General features: G+C 38.1%; 1 protein-coding gene across 2 annotated transcripts in view; it reads left to right on the forward strand.

Moving 5' to 3' along the window:
- The window catches only part of MCF2L (MCF.2 cell line derived transforming sequence like), a 141,303-nt gene that overhangs the window by 74,839 nt on the left and 41,398 nt on the right, over positions 1–25,066 (forward strand). For both annotated transcript variants that reach the window (XM_065741056.1, XM_065741054.1), the window contains 2 exons: positions 7,625–7,708; positions 15,343–15,457. In XM_065741056.1, coding sequence (XP_065597128.1) covers positions 7,625–7,708; positions 15,343–15,457 — 199 coding nt within the window. The remainder of the gene's footprint in view (positions 1–7,624; positions 7,709–15,342; positions 15,458–25,066) is intronic.

Raw genomic sequence — 25,066 nt, forward strand, 5'->3', positions numbered from 1 at the left:
GTGCTTAAGTACTATATAGAGCAAAAGCATGTCGAAACAAATCAGTCGCTGTAACTGGTACTTCTTTCAGATTTCTTGCACAACTTTAACTTTTCCCCCTAACTCTTTGTGATTTATCTTGACTTAGACTTTCTTCAAGGAAACATTAGATCTTGCTGATCTCTTTGACTTCCTAATTACTTCACAGCTTTCTTCTAGTTACAGATTACCTAGTATTTGATCACTCTTGTAAAACGACCTTAAAGCTAATTTCCTGAGCTCTGAGACTACCAGAGTACGTGTGTCAAGTATGTAGATGTGCCTGATGAAACAGAGTAAGAAGGTGTTTTTTGCATTCTGAGTATCTTGTATTTCTGTTACGCAGTGTGTACTTTGAGGTGATATTATATAGGCAAACTTCTGCCTTCTGCAAAAGAGTGGTGGGGGAAAAAGGAAAAGAAGAAAGACAAGGACATCCCTTCTTTGTGCGTAATAAATTCTAAAATCCAGGAGTGTCAGAGAAATGTTTGACAGCTAATAAAGTTTTTTGGCTCCTTTCAAAGTGTGCTTTTGAGCAGCTATTTTACTATCTGAGCAAAGGAAAAGGAAACTTCTGTACTTGTCTTTTCATGCCAGCTCAGCAGCATTGCATTTGCTGTACACTTCAACAGTTTTTAAAAGAAGGATCAGCGATGAATCTCCATACACGAGATCAGGCCATCATTCTCATTGTTCTGTAGATAGTGAGGTGCCAAAGCTCTGAGCCTGTGATCTGAAACAGGTGGACGAGATTTTTTTCTGGAATTGCAATTACAGGAAACAAGAATTACCTGAATGAAGTAGATATTTTGGTAGTCATCTATATAATATAAAGATCTTTGCTTTTCTGTTATTACACACACCTATATTTAAGTAAAATGTGTTCTTCTCTAGATATGATTTGAAGAACAAAGTTCTCCAGTTTCAAATCGATTGAGTTATTTAATTATTACTAAATTATGGGTTATGGAAAGTGCTGCAGAGAAATATCATGGGCTCTGCTAAAGATCTAAGCAGTCAGGAATTCTTACTCAAAGTGCCTGAGTGAGAATTGAGCTTGAGAGTGATGTTCTCTCTGTTACAAGGCTTTAGATTTAATTTGACATTACCAGTTCTGAGTCTAAACTCAATTAGATCATTACTCAACACTGAAAATGTATGGGATTACAGAGAAGCCTGTTATAGCAGTGGGCTATATGATCATACTGTTGCGACTTGTACTGTAGCAATAGGCTGCAGAGTCCTCTATGTCCTTGACTCCCATGGTAAGGCCTTTTAAATTATGCCTCATTAGCATAAAGGGAATCAGAAGCTGTACATAAAGTAAGCTGATGTTAACGGTGCCACAGAAGTGGAAATTACATAAAGCATGTGATTCAATTAATAGTGTCTTAAGTTTAAGACTGTTCTTTGTGTATCAGGTTTCTTGAAAGGAGATTATCCTTTCTAACTAGAAAAGAAAATGGGAGATATAACTTTTCTTAGTTTTTATATTTAAAAACTTTATGTACCTGTATAATTTGAAATATTTATTGGATGCTAATGCCCTGTGAAGCTATTTGGAGTGCCAAGTTGCTTTATTTCTATTTTTTCTGGTAGTTGAGATGCTGGTGCAGGTGATGGATTGGCATTTCCTGCTTGCTAGCTATCCAGAATGTTGATGGAATATGGTTTTAGACAGATAGTAATTTTCTTCACAGCTATCCTTTAGAAGAGAGTTGTGATTTGCATGTAAATTCATGAGAATTAGTCTTGTGCATTTTCTGGCCCCTTTGATGGCAGCTTAGTCAAATAAAATAAAGTTAGTTCTTCCACAGGATATCTTGGGCTGGTGAGATGTTGATACTTTTCTGTGTATACTTCCATGAGATATTTGTAGCCAAGCTGGACTGATCGCAAGTAGTGCAAGATCAGGGTAACTTGGTCAGCAGTTTACGTTTCAACATACCTAACCATAGAGTTTGCAGGCACCTCCATTCACGAGCATTATTTGAAATTCCACTTTAAACTTGGAGAGTTGTCATTGTGTTTTGATGGCTTTCTTTGTTGGCATGTGGAGGAGTGCTGTCTTCACTCTCTCTACTTCTCTGGCTCTTCCTGGTTTGGGGGCTACACAAAGGAGATGACTGTTGGTGAAGATGGTTGGAGGGGGGAGGATAGGAAGATGAAGAGAAAGGAATGAGGAAATGAAGGACTTGCTTTAGGGCTGAGAGAGATGAAGAGACTGTTCTAAAAGTCATTATCTTGCAATTATAGTTACTGGATGGGAGGGTTACTTTAATAAAGAGATTCTTCTAATGTAGACTTCTGTCATAATAGACATTCAACTCTTTGGGTGGGTAGGCTGTTCCAGATGAATCAAAGACAAAAATGATTGAGAACAAGACATGCTTCTTCAATTTAAAGCACGTGTTTAATAGAGAAGCTGTTGTCACATTTTCAGAATCTTGCTGACTCAGCAAGAGGAGGCAGGAAAATGATTTTTGCATTGCTTTATGGTGTGTTACTGGATTCTCTGCTGAAAGGCATAATTGGGTCCATGTGTGTACAAAAGCACAAACAGGTTGTCTTTCAATATGATGTAAAGTGATAGCCATGGAGTTTTATATAGAGCTACCCGTAAGGGTGGTGTAGTTCCCACTAGATCAGTGAGAATCAAATTAAAACCATTACAAGTCCTATTAGGAGACCTTCTTCAGCATAATGTTGATACATTTTGATCAAATTAATCTCTGGTACTGTGTTATATGAAGATAGTTTTCCTTCATGTCAGACTAAATCTGAATGAGATAAGCTTTAGGTTGGTTGCAGAAGAAAAAGGAGCCATTTTACCAATAAGAGGAAACCTTGACCTGAGTGACTTTGACCATTTTCTTAGATCCATTTTTCTTCAGAACTTCAAGTATGAGTTATATTTGTGTTTTCATGATCAAACTATTAAACTGTAAACCTGCTTCACTTGAGAAGTAGACAATTGCTGATGCTGATCTGGAGTCTCAGGGCTCTCTAAGCCACCTTCCTCTCACATACACAGAGACAGCACTATTAATGCAAGATTTCAAATGGCACGAAAGGTATTTATTTTAAACATATTTATTAAGACAAAAAATCTTTTCTATGCAGAAAACACATTTAACTGATCCATGTATGTTAGTAAGATCTGTCTTCTCTTAGATTCAGTTTCAACACTAGCTTTTGTGTTTTTGTTTATTGATCAATTAAAGAACCTCTTGGTGTTGGCTTAGGAAAAAAAATCTATATTCCCAGATGTTGTGTGTTCAATTTTAAAGGTAAAATAAAATTCTTGCTACTTCTTTTTAAAGAACCTTATCTTACTGTTTATTAACAGCTACAATACCAGATAAGCTATGAATCTTGAGAGCTTTATATTAAAGCAAGCTACTCAAGAAGTCTCTTTAAATGACCTTTTCAAGAAAGATTGGATAGTCTAGCATGCTTTAGTGCATCTCTTTCACATGTAACTCTTGTCTGTTTTGAAAAGAACATTTCAGACAATCAGTGTAAAATTAAAAAAATAATTGTTGACTGTGTGAATATTGTTTCATGTAAGTATACCCATAAAAATTCCTCAGAAAACAGATATCTTTCATAACTGTTTTAATGTGAACGTAATTAGCTTCACTAAAATGGAAATAGTCCCTGAAGAACAGAGCAGGTAGTAGGTTCTCTGTTAAAAGGATAATAAAAAAATTTAAAGGATTTAAATAAATTAGTTTCTGCAGATCTGTGAGCCAGATTAACCTGTGCCTTCATACACTGCTCAGGATATGGAAGCTTCCATTGGCTTCTAGTAAGGACACCACATATCCATGTGTTGATGGAAAAGCTTCCTGTGAAATTGGAGTCAACTCCAACCTTTTAATAACACTTTATATGGGGGGGGGAGGAATTTTTGGATATAAAGGAAGTAATATGGGCAATGAGTTTCAGAACTTTTTTCCAGAAAGGAGATAGCTCTCCCCTCTCCAACACTGACAAATTTCTGTGATAACTAGTGAGAAGAGCTCATGAGAGGGCAGCCTCCAGGGGAGACTGGGGGAGTTGAAGCATCATGAAATACCCTTTTGACCTTGTGGAGGGTCCCTTCAATCTTGTTGAGAGGATGATGAAGGGCTGCACTGTGCTAGAAGGGGAATAGGTAACTGAGATTGGGGGAGTAGCAGTTATGTCTGAATGTTAAATATGTTGGAGAGAGAAAAGGCAATGAGTCCATTCCTCTGGTAGGAACATCTTTTCTCTGATGCAGCTGTTAAAATCTTGGGCTTGTTCTCTCTCAAGCTGAGACTGGATGCTTGAGCACTCTTCCTACAGCCATCTTGAGGGAAGGATGAGGAAATGTTGTTCAGGGAGTTGAGTCCTGCTTATGTCCTATAAGAAAAGGCAACAAATCCTACCCCAGGCAGCTAGCTCTAAGTCTAACTTTTGGCTAAGCAGAATGCTGAAATATAGCACTGAAGCAATTAGTATTTCCTAGCCTGCCTAGCCTAAAGATTACAAAGTGATAAGATGCAGAACTTAATGTCCTATGAAGGCTTTGCAGCCCATATTGAACTCTAGTGTGTATGAGTTTTATGGCTTAGCTTCTCAAACTGTTTTAATGGCACTCATGGGGAGGATGTTTGAGGAACTTCTACATAAACAACAGTCCCCTCAGACGGCTGCAATGTGGACAGATGAGAAGCCTTCCTTTTCAATGAAACCTGGCTTTTCTTTCCTGGTGGATGCTGCATTAACACGGGATCCAAAGTGCATCCAACCACATGAATGTGTTTGGGGCACTTTGGCTTTTGCATTACAGCTTTCATATTGACTACTGCGTTAGTGTTTTCGACTTCCCTCCTTCAGCTGTAGAAGGGCAAGTTGGTTGCTTCTCAACTAAATTCATGATGAAACTTTTATTCTTTAGTAGATAAAACTTCACAGATTTTTTTTTTCTTATCACCAATAAGAGTGGTGAACACAAATAATTGCTACTTGTCATGGAAATTCAAGGCTGTATCTCTTAGTTCTGTTGTAATTTGTCCTGTTGGCATGTGTAACTTTTTGGATTTGGAAGTTCAGTTCTGTAGCCATTAGATGGCATATAGAAAGATATTGCAATATTGTGGTTAAAATCTACAGTAAACATAGTAGAGAAGCAAGAGCAAATACCTAGATTTGTGACTTTTTGATAAGTTCATTAGCATTCTTAGTCTCGTGGATATTCTTGGTTTTTAAGTCTTTAGTTTTTGATGATTACTGTTCATTCAAGTATGTACACTTGCTCTCCATCCATTCCTACATGCTTTTGTGGTTTTCTTCCTTAGCCTATCACTGCTACAGGCTTCAAGTAAACAAAAACAGCTTGGGAGTTCCCAGAGTTTCATTTTCTCACTTGTTTTACACTATTTGTTATCTCAGTTTTCTCAAATTATTGCAGATTAACCTTGATCTTAACACACAGTCCACTTCCTGAAGCCTGCTGTGAAACCAAGTTCCAGGTGAGGGGCTGTGCTGTGGTAGAGGAAGTGCAGCAGGATGGACACAAGGAGGTTGTCAATCTGCATGCAGGCATGCTGGCTGTTAAGTGTGACTTTAAAGTGGGACTTAAACCATGGAGAGGATAGTACTGTGCTTCTACTGAAAGTGTTTGGTCCCAAGGCTGTGCTAGTTGCAAAAAGCTGTTGCTTCCCTCAGAGTGAAGAGGGGACAGCCAAAGCAATGCACCTGCCTTATAATGTGCTTATTTAATAATAACAAAAACGAATTCTGCCTGTGACTAGAGGCACATTATGGAGTGCTTGCCTTTTTCTCCTTTTTCCTATCACCCACTGAAAAAGTTGACATTGGTCCTATTGTACAGTATGTTCAGGTAAATGGGTCCACCTGCAGGTAGTAATCTGCAGAATCAGGCATTGGCTTTGACTTACTAAACATTGCTGCTGGTAAGCTCTTTATATTAAAAATCACTGACATTAAAACAAAACATGTTTGCCCCTGGAGAGGGAAGCACAGAAAAGTCTTGGCCACCTGAGGTTAAACTTGTAAAAGATCTGTTTCTAGTTTTTTCCCTTTAGGATGTTAAGATGATGACATAACTGAAGCTCTTGGATAAATGTAACTTGACAACTAAACCTAATCACTTAGGGATCTGACAGCATGGTATGCAGAGGTCTTCTGGATCAAGCAGTGGTTCACCGGATGAAGAAAAATAGCTCTGATTGGTGTGACCTTGACAGTGATCATGGCTGCTCTGCTGTCAGAAAGGGAACAGAGAAGTTCTGTTTTCCAGTATAAGTTTGTGCTTATCTGGAAGCAGTAACTGCACATTTCTGGGGACTGCTCTCAAATAACTGTAGTTCTTAGAACTGTGCATGTGTGAGAATTGCTCATAAAAATGCAAGGATTTTCCTGCTATTTCTGACATATAAAAGGTCTCAGTAGGGGTAAATCCTGTCCTCAAGGGCCAGAGCTGTGCTTCTGCTTTGTCAGCTTATACTTCAGGGCAGGTGATGTTTATCCTTATACCACGTCCGTATATTTTTACTTATTTTCTGTGCATACTAACAGTTGAGTGTTAGAACTGAGTGTATCTTAATGGCACTTAACGTATACTTAAAAACAGACTTCTTTATGTAACAGTTGATTAAAAAAGATGTTCCAAATGGAACAATGAGAATGTAATGTTCTTCTTCCACTGCTTTTCATTGAGGCTAAAAAGATAGGACAGTTAGAGTTTAGACATTTCAAGAGTAAAACTTAATTTCCTTGCAGGAACAAGGTTATAATTTAGTCAACCAGGCAACTCTGTCATGCCTTAGAAATGGATGCCTTTAGGCTTAGATTTCTGCTTGATCTTCTTCTGGAGGAAGTGCCTCGGCTCAGATTCTGTGGCAGAAAATTGACAGCATTGCACTTGCTAATAAGCTGAGGTAGAAGGGCTGCATAAAAGATGGGACAGCACTTATATGTCTAAGTATGCTTATGTGCACTACACGAGGGCTGTATGTCCAGCTCTGTAAGGCCTGCCACGCGGAACAGTAGACAGAGTAACAAAGGTTATTTACCAATAAAATTTCCCTTTAGAAAGCAGTGATGTGTTTCATAGCTGCATGCTGTTCCTTTCATAAAATCCACTGAGATGTCTGTAGGTCCGGAACAATTTTAAGTGTCTAGGAAATGTGGGATGGTTTTTACAAGGCCTGGTGAGCTGGTTGTTAACATGTAGGTGTTTCTTTTTCACGTGAGTTGGGAAGGTTTTAATAAAAACTGTATTTGATACGTAAAATCTCACTGTTTAAGATTGTTCCTGAGGAATATTAACTTCACAATGTTTGCTTCAGAGGCATGCAGTATACCTTTCAAGTGTCAGCAAATCCACATGACTTTTCATTTTCTTTATCAATATGCTTAATGAAAAATGTATGAAAAGTCCATCCCTGGCAAATATTTGAAAGTTCCCAAGAATTTCACATACTTTTTTCAAAATCAGTCTATTTCTTGGGTGCTAGTGTTCTGGTGCTGTTTTTATTTCATTTACTGTCTTCTGTGAAATTTTACTCAAAACAATTTTGCAATGCTTTTTTTTTTTTTTTTGCTTCTGCAGATGAAATCATGCATCAGGACATCATCCCCCTCTACGCTGCAGATATTCACGACCAGTTGAAGAAACAGTTTGCGTATCTGTCAGGTAAGATTATGATGTTCCCTTATACAGGCACAGCTCATGTGTATGGATGGGCCTGTTGGGCATTCACAGTTTCTGACTTCCCATAAAGGAGTAATCTGTTCTTTATGAAGAATTCAGAATAGACTACCAAGGCTTGTTACTGCAAAAAGAAGTTATTTTGTTTCTTTGTTTTGTTTCTTTCTTTATTTTTCTTAATGGAAATATTAAATTATCCTGCAATGAATTAAAATGGAGCAGAACTGAGAGTGGGAGGAAAGACTAAATCAGGGAAAACCATGGAATCACAGAATGGTTTGGGCTGGAAGGGACCTCACAGCCGAGCCAGCCCCACCCCGTGCCATGGGCAGAGCTGTCCCCACCAGCTCAGGCTGCCCAGGGCCCCATCCAACCTGGCCTTGAGTGCTTCCAGGGATGGGACACCACAGCTTCTCTGGGCAGCTGTGTCAGCACCTCACTGCCTTCTGAGGAAATACTGAAGCCCAAGCTAGCAACTCAGACTTGACCAAAGTAATGTTTGCGTGAGCACCAGTGCAGCAAGTTCCCCAGCAGACTCAGTGCCAGGCTCAGATATGTGTAGCTCTGGGTATAGTTTGCATATTGGTACTGCTGCTTTTGTTCTGCAAAGGAACTTTCTTAAAGACTTAAAAGTGTCTCTAAAAACAGCACAGTTGGATTTACACAGCAGAGAATGTCTTTGATGTCCCTGGACTAACTTTGCCAAGTAAAGGATGTGTTTATGTGCTTGCAGGCATCAGCTGCTGAGCTTGTTCCATCCCAGTGCTGGGACCATGACTAGCTGCTAATGGGTGAAGGGAGATGATGCCTCTCCTTGCTGATTAGGCTGACAGGTGTCTGATGAGCTATTGGCTATTTTTTTTTCCCTTGCTTTCCTATCTGTAAGGCTCTTGCAAGTGTGCAATAGTGAATTTACTCTCTCCCTTTCCCCCTCTGGAGAGGGAGAGCATGAGTGGCTTTGCAAAGTTACTCTGCCCCCTTCAGTATAAAGATTATATACTCTCTAGGCTGAAGCTGGACTGTGACTGTTCTTTTCCTCTTAGTCTTCTGCATGAGATAGTAAAAGTACCCAGGAATGAAACAGTGTTCTACTTTGCTTGTCAAAAGCTCTTAAAAATCTCACTGTACTTGCAAGTGATCATTTATTATAACTAATTCCTTTCATATAAGCTGGAATAAGTGTGGGTCTATGGTAGTGATTATTTTTTCTATGGAGTTATGGAAGCATATGGAAATGAGAATTTGTTTATGAAACTGAGTATTCATGCTCCATTTGAGGTGATGATGTGTAAGCTACAATTTTCTTTTTTCTTTTTCTTTCTTTTTTTTTTAAACTTTCCAAGACCTTCCTTCTTATCCGGGGTTCAAAAAAAAAAAAAAAAAAAGAAAAAGAAAAAAGCTAATAATATGATGTTACTCAAGAACCAGGCTGTCTAGACAATTGCAAGCAGTGTTTACATTTTTGTCCCTTACAAGTAAGTGGAAAACATGAGATTTTATTCGTCTATGGTGATCACCTGGAGTTTGATGGGAGTTTCTTCACCTAATATATTTGAGTTCACACAGCCACAAGCATTGTCAGCACTCATTAAATCTGCTGTGCAGTGGAGCTTAGTGAGAGCAGCCATTCGCCATTCTACTTTATTCAGCTTAAATGTAAGGCTCGTATCTCTTTTAACTCAGTTGTTTGCCTGAAATAGTATGATTGCTTTATTATAGACTATAGCTATATTCTATATTATTATTGGGCAGTTTGACTTTTAATTTCACTTTGAAATTCACTTCTTGTATCTGAATATTCTCCAATAGAATACTGAAGGTTTATTTTCTGTGCTGTTCCAGATGGTGTGGGTTCTGTGAACAAAGGAAGATAGTATTTCGGCACACAGTTTATATACAACTTATTTATTCTAGCAGTTGCACTTATAAGTGGCTTTGCTGAGACACCACTTAAAATGTTCACTGTGTGTGAAAGGGACATTTTATTTGTTAAAATAAATAAATTGCCTTGCAAATAAAATCTTAGAACATGACATAATATGGTTTAAAATGAAGGTGTCCGGATTACCAGTACGTCTAGTAGATAGCTTCTTTGCAAGAATGGTGATTCAGCAAATGTCTTAAATACATTTTAGTTTTTAGGTTTTGGATTTTTTCAACAGCAATGCAGCATGTACTTGATAATTGCATCAATTTCTCTAATAGGATACATCTAGGTCTCATGAGACACTTGCTTGGATAGTGAATGAAACCCAATCTGCTTCTGTGGCTGAAGGCTCGCTCTTCCCAAGCTAATTCCTGCAATTTGGCATAAATCAGTATCACTTGTCTCTTACTTTCTTCTTGCAAAGGAAAATCCACATCTCTTATTCTGTTATATTATAGTGCAAATAGTACACAGGCATTGAAGTTAGACTTGAAAAGAAACAACATAAAATGAAAGTTTAAATCTACAGTTTTTCAGTGAGCACAACCAAGTGTAATTGCATCAGGGTGTTAGTTCTTCTTGTGGATACTGAAGGCTCCAGCTGTTGCTCAGCAGTGTCTGCAATGGCGTGTTCAGTTTACCAATTAATAGAGGCAAGCTCTGGACAAGGTTTTAAATCAGTCATTCATAAAAGAAATTTATAAACTTGATGTTAATATTTTACCACAGGCCTAACTGCTTAATTTTTTCTTAGGTGTACTTTTTTCTTTGGAACAAGACCTTAATTTCAGGAATTGCTGCTACTCTTTTTGTTGCTGCTTGTCTGTATTAGATATCCCCTTCTACGTACCCAAAAAGACAGTCCTCTTCTATGTGGTTCGCTGTTTCATTTGTCTTAATTTTTCTTCCTTTAGTTCATGTTTGTGCATCCACGTTTCTTCTCCATAGCAAAGACTGTTCTGCTTCTTTTCTTTCTTTCTTAAATCGTCTTGAGGGATGATGGAATATTCATTCCAAACTCTCCAGAAAAATGTGTATCTTGCTTACAGTCTCTCATTCTCATTTTATATTTTCTTATACGTAGATGTATTAAAATTAACATAGATGAACAAATGCATATGGACAGGTGTATGTGCATCTTATAGGTTACAGTAAGCTATGTAATGTGCAAATGTTTTGGCCCACCACAAGTTCTGAGCCAATTTTTTCAGTTCCCTTTGCTTTGAATGCCTTTTCAAGCATTGCACAACTTAAAAAAAAAAGTTACTTGCGTTAAAGGCAATGTGCATTAATTGCTATTTTTAGTTCTTCAAGCAACTTGCAAGCTTATTACTAGTGTTTTTCCCTGCAGTTGAGAAAGTTGTCATTGCTACTAGCTTTCAAAATGCTTTCAAAACATTGCTTTCAAAAGTGTCTTTGGCCAATTAAATTGTCCTTGTGGATGACATACTTCTCCTTGCTCTCTGTAGCTTATTTCATTGTCATTGTTTTTTGCTCTTTTCTATGGAAATGACGTGGAGCTCATTATCTCCCTAGATAAACTGCTCCATGGGTGCTGAGTCTGTGAAACTGTTTGAACTTCTGTGTGATTTTTTTTGCATCATAGCAGCATTTGCTTTTAAATTTTGACGTGCTTTTTTGTTGCCTGTGTAACATTTAGTCTGTATGTTGTATATTGACACTGGAAGTGGTAGAAATATAGCATTTTGTCTCACTCAGGTGCAGACTTAATTTCTGAATATAAAGACCAAGTTAAACTTTGTCTGTAGAGGTTTAAAAAAGATAAAAATCTCTGCTTTCTAACCCAGTATACTTACTGGTGATCAGTCGAGGTAAAATGTAATTTTGAGGAAATTTAAGTAAACCTTGTCTCTCCTTTCAAGGTAAATATACTTTTAACAAATACCTTTTGCTTTTCTTTATGTGTGGGGAAGCTTTTATCCATTACTTCAGTGAAGTCTACTCTTAATTTCAGGTTCTCATGTAACTGGAATACTCAAGGAATTTATTCTTTCTAAATACATTACTCTATCAGAAGCATGAGAATAACGTCTGAAGCACAACAGCAGCAAAGCAAAATATGCAATGAGCATTTATCTCATTTACATAGGTACCTAACATTTAACATCACTGCAGACATGATTACTTTTACACAAAGTTGGTCTTTTGAACTGAAACTGTTGTTCTGAACCATTTGGCAGTGAAAATGCTGAGTCTTGTGTGTGCAGATTGATGAGTTTAAAGATAATATCTCTTAGCCTGAGTACAGTTTCATTTCCATGATGGAAGCATGTTAGAGGACCTGCATCTTTGGTCTATCATGGTCTAATTATCAATCTATATTGCTTCTTGAAAATACTTTTTCTTATGCAACCTGGCTCAGAATAACTAGGATAACTCTGCAAAATTATCTGCTCTTGCTTCCTGTAAGTCTGAGCAATCTAATTTGCTGCTCCCAGATGTTGTCAGCCTACTCAGTTGTGGAGAATTTTCCTTTTGTGTGCACATGTATGATTTTTAGCAGCTGCACCATTATTTCATCATTCTTTCAATTTCTATTCCATTTTAAGTTTGAGAGGAAGAATTGTTCCTTGTATGAGATGAGTTTAGGATAGAAAGTATGCCATTTACATCTTGGTTAGAATTAGTGTGAAACTATGAACATTTCCTTAGCTTGACACTTTATTGCCCTACTTACTTAACACAAAAATGATATAATTAACCAAAACAAACAACAACAACAAAAAAAACCATTAACACACTACCAATGAAGAAACTGTGGTAGGAAAAGTTTGATGAAGCAGAGTATAAGACTAATAAGAAATTACTTACAATTAGGTGAATCTCACCATCCCATCCCATGGTAGTACAGCTAGTTTCAGAGCATCATTTTTCTACTCCCTTAATACCCCTGAGTTCACAATACTCCGATTCCTTGTGATTGTAATGATTGATGCTATTGTTTAAATAACTGGATACAAAAGTTAGGAACACTATGTACTGTTTCATAAATCCAGTTCTTTTGCTACCTAACTCATGTTAATTCAATACATTTTCAAAATGTGTATTTCTCCAAAATGCAGTGCTACCACTAGTATAAAAACTGGCAGTGGACCAAGAACAGTAATCTACTTAGAAGGCAGCCTCATCTCGCTGGGAGTTTATTGGAATTGTAGAAGTTTATCAATTAAAGAACTTCCATTTTGCATAGGTACTTTGCTTTCTTTCATGCCAAATCTGTTCTGAAGGTTTCAGTTGAATGCAATGCCAAAGTTGGTTGTAAAAGAGTTAAATAACTAAGTATTGCTCTAATGAGCGTTTATGGAAATAGAGTGGAAGTGGACCTACTTTGTGTAAAGGGGTTTTGTTTTTGTTTGGCTGACATACATTTCAGTGTACTTTACATCTATTATGTTTCCGTTTTTAGACTCCAAAATAATGATGCTCTCTTTTGGAAGGGATTACTTACAACTGCATGTTAAGAGGGTGGCCTCATGTAGTTCTTAGAAACCAATACAGGCAAAATATGTGGGGACAAACTGTTGACATACATCAGAAACTCTTTGCCGAGGCTCTGCTAATGACAAGCACCTGAGCAGCTCTGGGAGGTATAAGTATGCCCAAACCTCCTATCAGGAAAGTACAGGAGTAATGGAATTGGTGCTCCCCTGTGTACAAACAGACAGGATAGTCATCCCCACCCACAATCACCAATGATGGGTACACTAGGAACCGAAAATTTATAGTCTGTGTCAAGGCAGGATGGCTCTGCATTTCCCCTTGACAATTGGTGGTGGTCTGGGAACTTCCCAAAAGTCCGTGGTTCTGCTTTTAGGCCATATCCAGCAAATGTATTGTTCTTTTTCTTTTGTTTCATATTGTCTATTTATAGAAATATATGCATGCTGTTCCTTTGGTCACAGAACAAGTAACCAGAGGAAAACTGAAAATAATGTATAATGGTAACTAAATATAGATATTCTAAAGAGAGCAGGACACTGTGTGAGCAGCGTTCATTAACGTGCCTGAAAAATGCTTTCAGTGAAAATGAGAGGAAAATGTCAAGTTGATCATAACCTGGATAGAACGAAATAATAACAATAGCAACCCCAGCTTTTATTTATTTACTTATTTTTTAACTTATGCTTGTGTTGTGAGCATCTGTGTAGCTAGAAGTAGCTCCTTGCAACACTAAGTTCATTGTCTGGATGTGTCACAGAATCATAGAATGGCCTGGGTTGAAAAAGACCTCAAAGATCATCTAGTTTCGACACCTGTGCTGTGGGCAGGGTTGCCAACCACTAGACCAGGCTGCCCAGAGCCACAAAATTCATAAAGGTGTATCATAAAGGTTGTGTTAGCAAACTGATGGTTTTTGTGCAACCAGTTGGATTTTGTTGTTGTTAAATGAATCGAAAGCATGTTATTTTATGTTTGTTTTCAAGAGTTGCATTGCGGTAGCACCATATTGCCTGTAACCAAGTAGATGCTAGTCAGATTCACCATGAATTAATGTAAGGATATCATTCGTGCTGTTCCAATTACTTGTGGCTTGGGAGAGAAGTGGTGATTTCTCTTATCAAATAAATCTGAGCTCAAGTATTTCTTCTTTTTCTGGTGAAGTTGGATGCAAAGACGCTTTGAAGCATACAAAAAATGTCACAAATCGCTATTGCTCTCGTGATCAGACAGTACTAGTAATGTGTTTTACAATGGTTTTATACAAAGTGGTCCAATTTCAAGGCCATAAAATATATACTTATCTTTTTGTCACAGTCATTTGTCTGTTTTTCTTTTTTTGAACAGACAAGTGAAGATAATTTTCCAGCAGTGTCTCCACAACTCCCCCAGCTGTGAACTTCATGCAGCTGCTACAGTTCAATAGCTCCTATGTCCAACTTATCACTGTGAAAAGACGTTTGCTTAAGCATTATCCATCACCTTTAAAAAAAAATCCAAACACTCAAAAAAAAGCAAACTGCATTGTGGCATATAAAAATGCATGTGAAGTGCATTTAAGAAGCACTGCAGTTGTGATTTCTACCTGTTGATGCAAATGTCAGAAGAGGTACAGATAAGGAGATCTTGCTGCTCAGCAACCGTACTGTAGCATAGATGCTTGACTCTACTTTTTGTAGGTCATCTGAGAAGTTGAACAGGAAAACTCATTTGAAATGTCTTCCTTTAGCTTGCTTTGCCACTTCTTCTGGTCTGTCCTGAAAGCAGAGAAGAGGGACGGCTTGAGGGAATGAGTCAAGCTGATAGGAAGCTGGGGCTTAGTTTAAGATAGAGGCTTGCCTGCTTAATTCTGAGGGGTTTTTTTGTTTTGTTTTGTTTGGGTTTTTTTTGTTTTGTTTTTATTCCTAAATCAGTTATTTCTTTTTCTCCAGACAGGTTGTATTTACTTGAATTTAACGTTTATCGAATGAAAGATGCACTGCCATCTGGTGTCTAAACTGTGTTCACATGAAACAACATATATATAGGATAAAATCTAATGTGGTGTAACAAGTCCTTTCCTATAAAACTTTCTAAGCTCTGAAGACATGACTAGATTATTCAGAATACATAGGGTTCACTCTGAGCATTACTTTAAAAAGAACAAAAGGTATAGTAGTTTAAAAACTGGAAAATTGCAGGCTGGATAAAAGGACCTAAGTATAAACGTGCTTGCTGCTTGTTTCTTTTGTAGGTGGCAGAGGGGAAGATGGATGCCCTGTTATTACCTTTCCAGACTATCCAGCTTTCAGTGAGATCCCTGAGAAGGAATTCCAGAATGTCCTGACCTACCTGACCAGCATTCCAAAGTAAGTACCTGTCTGGTAGAAAATACTCTTATAAGACAAATAATTTCTTATGTTCAGTCACTTGCATCACGGGGAGAAAGTCAGGCTTGATATTTAAAGAAAAAGCAAATACAGCTGGTGGTGCTGGTCAATAAGAGTTTTGATTGTGAGAAATGCCTAATTTAGTAGTTAGATTGATTATATACAGTTCATCAGGGCATGAAAAAAAATACTTGTAGGCATGGATATAAATATCGTGGTAGATATTGCATTCTAGATTCTAGAGCGCAATGTTCTTTGTTTTAATTGAAAACACAGTTTTGGCAGAAGTTGCTAATCCCTGGATGTTACTCAAAATGTTACTCAGTGTGAGGGAAAAGTCCATAGTTACATATGGGGATTTGTACTATTTATGCTCTATTTCATTACCATGCTGAATGGAAACAGAACAGTGGCTTTCAAAATCCTGATAGAGGTGAGAAAGGGAAGAAGCAGAGCGGAATACAGACCCTGAACTTTGACCTGTTCAGGAAACTGGTAGGTGGAATTCAGTGGAAAGCAATTCTGACAAGTGAACCTGTGGATGAAAGCTTTAAAGTTGGCAAAGACAGTGTCATCAAAGCACAAGAATGGTATGTCTTGAAAAATGCAGAGACTCACTGAGAGACTGTCTGGGCTAAATGGAAAGCTTGTGACATGGAGCTGCAGTTTAAAGGCAGCAGACAGGAGGTGAAAGTAGTGACAAGCTATGGAGGACAAATACAGAAACATTGCCTAAATACATATGGATGGTTTCAAGGAAGTCACAATGCACCTGGAGCTGAAGAACAAGGAATGAGGCATATCAAGCCCCATCACAGCTCGGTCCCAAAGGAAAAAAATATTTTGCTGCATTAACATGGTAGAAATGAACAAGGAAAATATGGACCTGTGATGAATGGGCTGAGTATATTAGTGGCTGACAACGTGGATATATCTGAAACACTTAATTCTTTGCTTCAGTCTTCTCTGACAGGATCTTTTGAGCCTATATTCTTAGAAAAAGTGCTCAAGGAGGAGAATGTCCATCAACATATGAGTATCTCAAGGATATCTTGAAAATATTTGACTCAAGTGTAGCCTATAGGATAATCTGAGCTGCATCTTGAGTATTCACAGTGCTGGCCAGTAATATAGTGAGGCTACTCTTTATTGTCTTACAAAGGTTTTTGAGATTAGAGGCAGACAGTGATGTCTGGGGAAAAAGCAAATATTACATTAATCTTCAGAAAGGCTGAGAATAATGATCAGAAGCACTACAGGCTAATCAACCCTGCTTTACTCTGTCAGAAAGTTACGGAGTGAGTCCTCTTAACACATTTATAGGCACAAGAAAGAAGAAAGTGCTGAGAAGTAATTAGTGTGCATAAAACAATGGAAAATGGTGCTTGATCATCTTATTTCTATGATGCAATCTCTGGATGCTTAAATAAGGGGAAGCTGTACATACATTTTTTTTTTACCTTCAAAAACACTTTCTACAGCCTTTCCCTATAATGTAAGACTTCTACAGTCCTATATCAAAATTGAGTCATAACAGTCTTGGCAAGAAGACTGCTAGCTTGGTGAAAACTGGATCATCAGTTTGTTAATGGGAGAGTAATAAGACTTTGAGATAGACTCCGTGACCTGGAGGTTTTCATGACCTGGCTGTAAAAACCCTAAGTGACCTGTTCTGATTTTGGGTCTGTTTCTTTGAGCAGGGTGTTACTGCTAGAGCTGCCTGAGGTGATTTCAAGCCTGAGCTATTGTATGAATCAAGAGAGAGCCATTTTGGGAAAAGCATAAAGGATATGTATCTCTGCCAGGTTAAAAATTCTTAGAAATGCAGGTTGTGTAATACACTGTGTTGGTCTCAAGCTGTTTTACTCATTCTTTTCTCTGACAACATTCAGTGCTACTCCACATGGGTCATGCTGAACTCATGTCTGAAACTAATCATGGCAGATTTCCCTAATGTGGGTGGGTGTTTTTGTTTACTGAATATGCATGAAGATAAATAACACTATTTGTAAAGGGCTTTCCTCTTAGTTACTTGCAGGACTTGTTCCCTTTGAGGTAAAAAATTTAAATAGCAGGTACTTCAAGGTACCATCCTGTTAGCACCTATGTGAATCAGGGAGAGGAGATGCAAGCCAGCAGTCAGCCTCACTTTCTTTGTTTATCCTTGTGTTGCTTAAACTGCATGGTGCTTAGCCTCCCTCAGTAACATCTTTATTGAATATTGTTATTACAAAATAATTACGTATTGAAGTCGCATCTGTTCCTCCTTTTGAAAGACCTTGGCAAGGCACTTTATTGTGGCCTGTTGAACTTATTCACAGAGTGGGTTTGTGTGGGAAATTTGGATCTCAGCAAACAGCATCTGGTGTAGGGGGAGCACTGAGCGTGTCCCAGAGCGTTGGTTTGGTGGGAGCACATTGTCCCTAATTAAAAACTTAGGAGCAGGCGTTCTGTTCATTTTTTCAGTTTATCTTCCTCTAGTGATAAGCTATTGACTCCATATACCCCCAGAAATGTCTGTGTTGTAAAGTTATTTGAATTGTTGACATTTCTAGTGTTGTTAAAGGTTTCTTGATACGGGATTTTTGCTGTTACCTTAGTTTTCAAGGACTGAAATTGTAAAGACTGTTTTTGATGCATAGGAAACTGTTTTTGAGAGAAATGAAAGCAGTTAGGTCTTTTAATAAACTTATAAGATAAATAAATTACTAACTAAGTTATATAGATTTACATGAAGGATACAAATGCAGCTCTCAGCTTTTGTGCATGGAATGCTCAACAGATTGGTATCATTTAGTATCATTGAGTATCATGACATACTCAAGTCTTTCAGTTATTCTGACTTTGAAGAAATGAACTTTTCTGTGAAAAGCCCTGTAGAGCATAGGCATGTCTGGAGCCAATTGCTTGGAAAGTGTGCTCGGCTATTAATGCCACTTAGCCTCATACAGGATTCCAGATCACAGCAAGGGGTTGGCAGCAATAACTCAAAACTCAGTCTGACTGCCTGCAATCTTGTCTTAAGGGAAATGATATTTCATGGGAATGACAATGAGAAGCTGCTAAAAGACTCAGAAGGACAGACCTTTCTGTCTCCTACAGGTGATTTTGACCAATTAAGTATTTTCTACTGTAGTAAATGGTAGGTTTGTTTCCAAGTGAAAAGAGTACCAGTAAAAGTCATGGTAATAAGACTAGCTTAGGATTTTCTGTCCAAATAGAGAAACCAAAATCTCTTAACTCATTTTTACTCATCTTTACTATTCTATCCAATTGTATACGTGCAAACATAACCTTGAACCCTCTTATTGTATTATTATTCTATACTGTACAAACACGGAGTTTTATAAGATTTTCCTGTATAAACTTTTTCTTGACCTTTTCACAGTGATCTCTTTTCACCGTGAAAAGAGTTCAATTTCTCATAGGTCACCTTTCATTCAGAAGCATAACTATTGTAAGTCACATGTTAGCAACCTTATATGAGCATGGAGTAGGATAATGCAAATAGCAGTGCTATCAGTGTGAGTTCTGCTGTGGAAATGTCTGATATGTGAGGCCTTTAAGAAAAGGGATGGTGGAAAGGGAATACCTCATTTCAAATTAAGGTACTCTGTTAACTCTGGTGCTATTGTGTGCCATTAAACATAAAGCTGAACCATTTTCTCAGATAGGTATCTTGCTTTCACTGCAGGGTAAATTCTTATTCTGTAGACAAGTGGATAAAGTACTATGCCTAATCTGCAGTTTGTAATCATCTCCAAGTGTTTGGTACAGGGTTGTTGATGTGATGTACAACAACAATTGTATACTATGTGTTGTTAAAGATCACTATTTCTTCCTGATACGGCAGTGGTTTAAGGATGAGAACTATAGACAGTGGGAGATTATAGCTAGTCCTTTTATAACTGCTGCTTCAGCGATTAGAAATATATGGTCAAAGTATATGTAGAATACTTCTGAAACTGATCTTTCCTTTTAACACCTCATGATTTTAGAAGTGTTATTAAAGTACAATATATTTATTTTCTGTATGTATCTCTATCTAAAGTGCTTGTAAGATATATGCTCTTTGAAGTCAGCGGAGTTTCAGCAGAGGATAGTGAGCCAGTTTTGCCTCTGAGATGCTTTGAGGATGTTTTATAACATCTGAGTAGCTGATCTCATACTTGTTAGAGGCTGCAGTGTAGAATGACTCCTGTTACTTCACTGGGTGAATTGTTTGGAGATTGCTGGTGAGCTGGTTAGGTGGACTACCACATAGCAAAGTAAAAATCTGAAGGCTTCTGTACACAGTGTCTGTTATTCCAATTGAGAAATGGATGTTCCGTTTACATCCTCTATAAAGGTAGAAGAGGAATATTCCACTCATTTCTGGACTAGAATCCTGAAGTAACTTAGGGGTACATTAGGCGGTTATTTTGGTGCATCAAGTGTTTGTTTTCTTCATTTGACAGTACTTTCCATCTTCCTATTTTATCTAGTAAGTAGTCTTTTATGATGTGATATACACTGAAGGCAAGTGTTAAACATGCTTATTTCTCTCAACCAAGGCTGTAACTTAAGCATGTTTTATTAACTTAACATTATGTATGCCTTCTTGGAATGTGAGTTTACAAAATGTGGGGTGGGGTGTGGTATGAGAACTTAATCCAAAAGAAATTAATAGATAATGCAATGATTAAAAAAAAAAAAAAGAATTTTTCAAGCTTGTGGTTTTGCTTCTGGTTAATTACCAGTTTCTACTGAAATCTGATTGCAGTAAGCTGGATGAGATAATAGGATATTGCTTTAATAATTTTCTTCATTGCTCTTATAGGTCCACCTTTGAAGAAAGAAAACTCTTGTGATCACAAGAGATTAAAAAGAAAATATTTAAAATGCATAACACTACATTTTAAACACAAAGTTCCCTTCAGGAGAAGTAGTATAGATTAGAAAACTTGACACAGGTTTTCCTGGCCAGTTTGAGTCCCTTGCTGCTTAATAAACACAATACTCAAGCCTTCTGTTCTTATACTTAGCACCTTACACGGTCTCTTTGCTGTCCCACTGCATGATCTTAAGTGTATCTCAGGTTAAATTATCGTGTTCTGCTATTTCCTGTTTTGAAGGCTGTTCCCGTCAGTTTCCTGCTCAGGGGAATGTCCTCATGTGTAGGATCCCCATGGTTTACGAATGCCTCAACACAGTGTGGTGGTCTAAGAAATGCTATTGTCTACAGTACTGCCTGGTGTGTGAAGTTAGAGAATAGTCCTGTCTAAGTTATAAGCAGAACAAGATAACCTCTGAGTTGATGTCTGAGGGTCTGGAAGTTCTGTTGTTATGGTCCAGGTGGAGCCTTCGCTGTCAAGTTTAGCAGCTTTCCATCACTTGGGATAACAAATGTCTGTGCTAAGCCTCTTGGGGTTCAGACTGAAGATGTAGTGTGAGGGCAGCAATAAAAGAGGGAGGTAGATTTAGCTGGGGAATAGAAGAACCTGCCACAGCATGGCATGGATATTTTTGGAGCCAACAAACCTTTCATTAGTCTTGTTAGCATGGGTTTACCACTGTGCTCTGGAAGCCAGGGCAGCCACAATGGGTGCAACACCACATTTTGAGCTGACGAGACCTTCAGGGCCCTGGCTGATACTCTGAGGAGCCAATGGGAAAGTAACTACTTGCTACCTCATTTATCTGTAGCCTAAATAAGTGCACCGCTAGCTAAGAGTTTACTTCTATTTTATAGAGCACCGGGGTAAATGTCACAACATAATGGGTAAGAAGTGCTTAAAACCAGACACTCTGTCAGTTTACACTGACACACTGAAGAACAGCTCTGCAGCTTTGGTGTCTTTTACTGTCAGCTGTGTTTCATTTCTATGCCCCCTTCTTTGTCAGATTACAATCCAGGCAAAAGATGTGGAACCTGTATCCTGCTGTTACCTTGGCAGCCCCTCAAATTTGTCAATGAGAACATCCCGAGACTTCCAGCAAAATCTGTCATGATGTGTGTGCCCTTTCTTTGAGTTCATCTGCAAAGCAGTTGTATAAATGCCATATGTTTCTGTAAGCAAAAACTAAATGTGAAGTTTGTGTTTAAAGTATGAGCACTGAATCCTAAGATTGAGGATGTAGCCTTAAGCTTTTGTATCAGATGCATTGTTGGATGAGATTAGACCAAAGCTGTGTGTTACTTAGTCTGAATTTTTATTAGGTTTGAGGCAGTTCATCCTTGCTTTGATGTCCACCTTGTGAATATCTTAAACTTGTTTTAAAGCTCATCACCACCATCAAGGCCTTCTATTCTTTAAATCCCACATACACTTTAAGGGCTTGGAGAATCTGAGTAGCATATAAGTTCTGTATGTGTGGCACGTGTTATCTGATAAAGAGACGAGGTAGTTTTACGGTGCTCAGTTTGTGGAAGTTAATTAGTAAAAGGCTAGACCTCGTGCCAGAGCTTTCATTAGTCCAGCCTTGACTGCAGAGAATTTAACACCCTACTTTAAGTATAAGCTCATGTTCCTAAAACACAGCATGCAACCTTCCAGGAGAGATTTGTCAATACTTCATTAGTGGCATTACTTATTGTAGAAGTGTACTGAAGTGTGCATAATTCCAGTGTTATAGTTCTGAATAGGTGTAAAAATACTTTTGTGGAGTCAGACTTCATAGCACCAAGTCTAGGAGCACTCTGGTTCTCTGTTGTTCATATTTACTTAAGCTTAACAAACATGGAGGCACTTTCGCCTTTTCTGACCTATTTATCCTTAATTGTCCCTTCAAGGATAACGTGACCTACTTCAGCCATCTGTAGTTAAGTCTAAATCAGTCCTCAAAATCACTCTCTCCCTTCAAACAGTCCTTACAAAAGCAGTTCTGTGTGACCTGAAGAAAGTACACTGATTTTTCCATTCAGAAAATGAAAATTCTTCCCTGAAAAGATTTTAGTTGATGTCATGCACTACAGGAGAATGTGTTAAGTGATAATTTTGTCTTTTAATGGTTTCTTCTACTTGTGGAAATACATCTAGGCCATACTGATTTTAGTTTGTGGGGTTTTATAGTAGCGTAAAGTTTAAAAAAAATTTTTAAAAAGGCTAAGTTAAAATACAGAAAGGCTGATGGGGTACCATGGAAAGGAAATAAGTGTGTGATAGACCTACAGCTAGATGATTATTACTGGACACTTTATTTCTTATTTTAACGTGGCTATGTTCCCTCACCTTCCCCCTGCAACAGCATAAGGTTTTTGGAGCAGAAAGAATGTCAGCATATACGGTGGAATGTAGCCAGCATCAATTTTTATGTAGTCAATTTAAAGAGGAATTAGCATGAAAGCATGGGTGAGAGAGTTAGGAGGTTGTTGAGTTGTTGAGGAGCTAATGCAGAAGACTGGGATACTCCGCCTGAGTGTAGAGGCAGAAGTCTGGTTGTGTATGCCATATAAATCAGTACAAATACTTAATGAACACTGGCACGCAGTTTATTAATTTTTATTTGGCTGAGAAGCACAAGGAATGCTGTAGGCAAGTCCTTCAAGTAGCCCGGCTCTGATTTGTGTTGCCCTATTTCAAGAGACCTACTGCTGTGAAAGGACAAAGGAACCCTCTGAGGTCCTATGTGATCAAGGCTTAGGAGCAGCTCTCCTAGTCACCAATGAGCTGACACTTGGCTGATCTACAGTGTGTCTCAGACAGGAGCCTACTTTCCTTGGAAGGCTCTTGCTTTGAGGGCAGACACAAGGAGCTGCTGCAGTCACAGTCCTAAGATAACTGAAGGATTTTCAGTTCTGAGGATGAGCTGGAGCAGATGTGACTACACGCAGTGTTTAGGGCTGCAGCCATTGCAGAAGGGGCTGTGAATTTTGGATGAGACGTTCAAAATTTTGAACTATCAGCCCCTTGGGCAAAGCTCTTTGTTATTCTGTTCCCCTGCTGACCTTCAAGGTCTCCATCTCTGACAAAAACTCATGTGTAACTATATTGTCTAGGTTTACAAAGCTCCCAAAAGCAGTTTTGTTTTGTTTTTAAATCAGATTTTCAGTGTAAGAATCAATGAGAAATACTGCCTTCTTGCTTATGGGTTATACTGCTGCTGTGAGGTGTCACATTAGCTGTGCTGAGTGAAATGCAGCAGTTTCTGATCAGAACTTTATGTATTATCATTTTTACTTGGCATTCAGCAATTTTGGACAGACCACTAGAGGCTGCTCTTGGATAGCAGCACTTCTGAGTGCTTCATTTAAATTGCTTTTTCTTCTTTCCTGTAGTTTATTTTCGTAAATAATTGCCTGCCTTTAGGTTGGGTTGAGTCCCAAAATCCAAACTTCCAAGTGTGTATCCTATTGATGAGGCACAATGCAGGCACTCACTGGTTAAACTCAGTAATTGATTATATATAAAACTTCATTCAAATTCCAGAGATTTGGATATATAGAGAACTAAAGTTGTGGTGTGGTGACTTGCACTAAACTGAGCACCTCAGTGAGCTTGAGCTGAGCCTTTTCCTTGAGGCTGTGCTCATGGGGTTGTTTACATAAGGACATCAGAAGTAATGGATGCATCCTCAGCTTTGCTGCCTGCACTCACCTCTTCAGCATTTTTAGTTGAAGACATGCTGGGTTAGAAATATTCAAGACAGAGGGATATTACTGATTCCATCTAAAGCTAAGTAGAAGTTGCTCTCCAGTTTAACCTTGTATTTAACAAAATGGAGCACTCTTCATTGTTTGGTTGGTTTTTTTCTCATGAATTTTGCAGGGATAGAAAAATAGAATATGATAGAATGTTTATACACCTCAACTGGAAGTATTTTCTGGAGAAATCCAAATTGAGATGTCATGCCCACAGTGTGAATCAGAGCTGAAACATCATGCTGGTTTGCTTTGGAAGCTCTGGAGGTCGACTTGGTTGCTGAAGAGATTTACCTGGGTGTTGAGAAATATTCTGTTCATGAATGTTCATGCTTGCCAGGAGTAGTTATGTTCTCAAATGTGTGCAGTTTTCTTTGACCTGAGAGACGATTCATTTGTGAAAGTATTTGGCACTGAAATGCTATTTTCTGTCTAAACAACTAAATGTCATTGCAGTATCAGTGCACTTGCATGTAGAGCCATCTTCTGGGAATATAATACGTTTTCATCCCATTTTTCTTCGGAGATTGTTTTCTTTGTCACTGATAACAATGTAAACCTCAAATATTTGCTTTTTTAATGATGGAACGTGTTTTTAAAGTTTGCTAATTTAGAGCAAGTATAGTTACTTGGGAGATGTCTTCCAGCTTTCAAAATGCTTCCAATTTTCTTATGTGCATATGTCACTCACTGATTTGTGCATTTACATAGTGAATTTGTAGTATCATTTTGCAATGTTGACATTATAAAGGATTGCAAAGGTTTTGTTTCCCAGACTATTTTTCAATTGAATACTTCAAAGTATTTATTTATGTGCAGGTTTTTAGAAAACGTGGAGACAATATCTGAAGTAGCAGCGGTGTGAAGAAGTAGTATTCAAGTTAGAATACTATGTTAAAACCTCAAGGCTCGCTTAGCAATTGAAGCTGCAAAGTTCATTCCCTAGGGTAGAGCTCAAACAGTGCCTG

Source organism: Cyrtonyx montezumae, unplaced genomic scaffold (genome assembly GCF_038088225.1).
Source record: "Cyrtonyx montezumae isolate F1298 unplaced genomic scaffold, pur_monq_1.0 scaffold_3, whole genome shotgun sequence".
In the NCBI taxonomy this organism is placed as follows: Eukaryota; Metazoa; Chordata; class Aves; order Galliformes; family Odontophoridae; genus Cyrtonyx; species Cyrtonyx montezumae.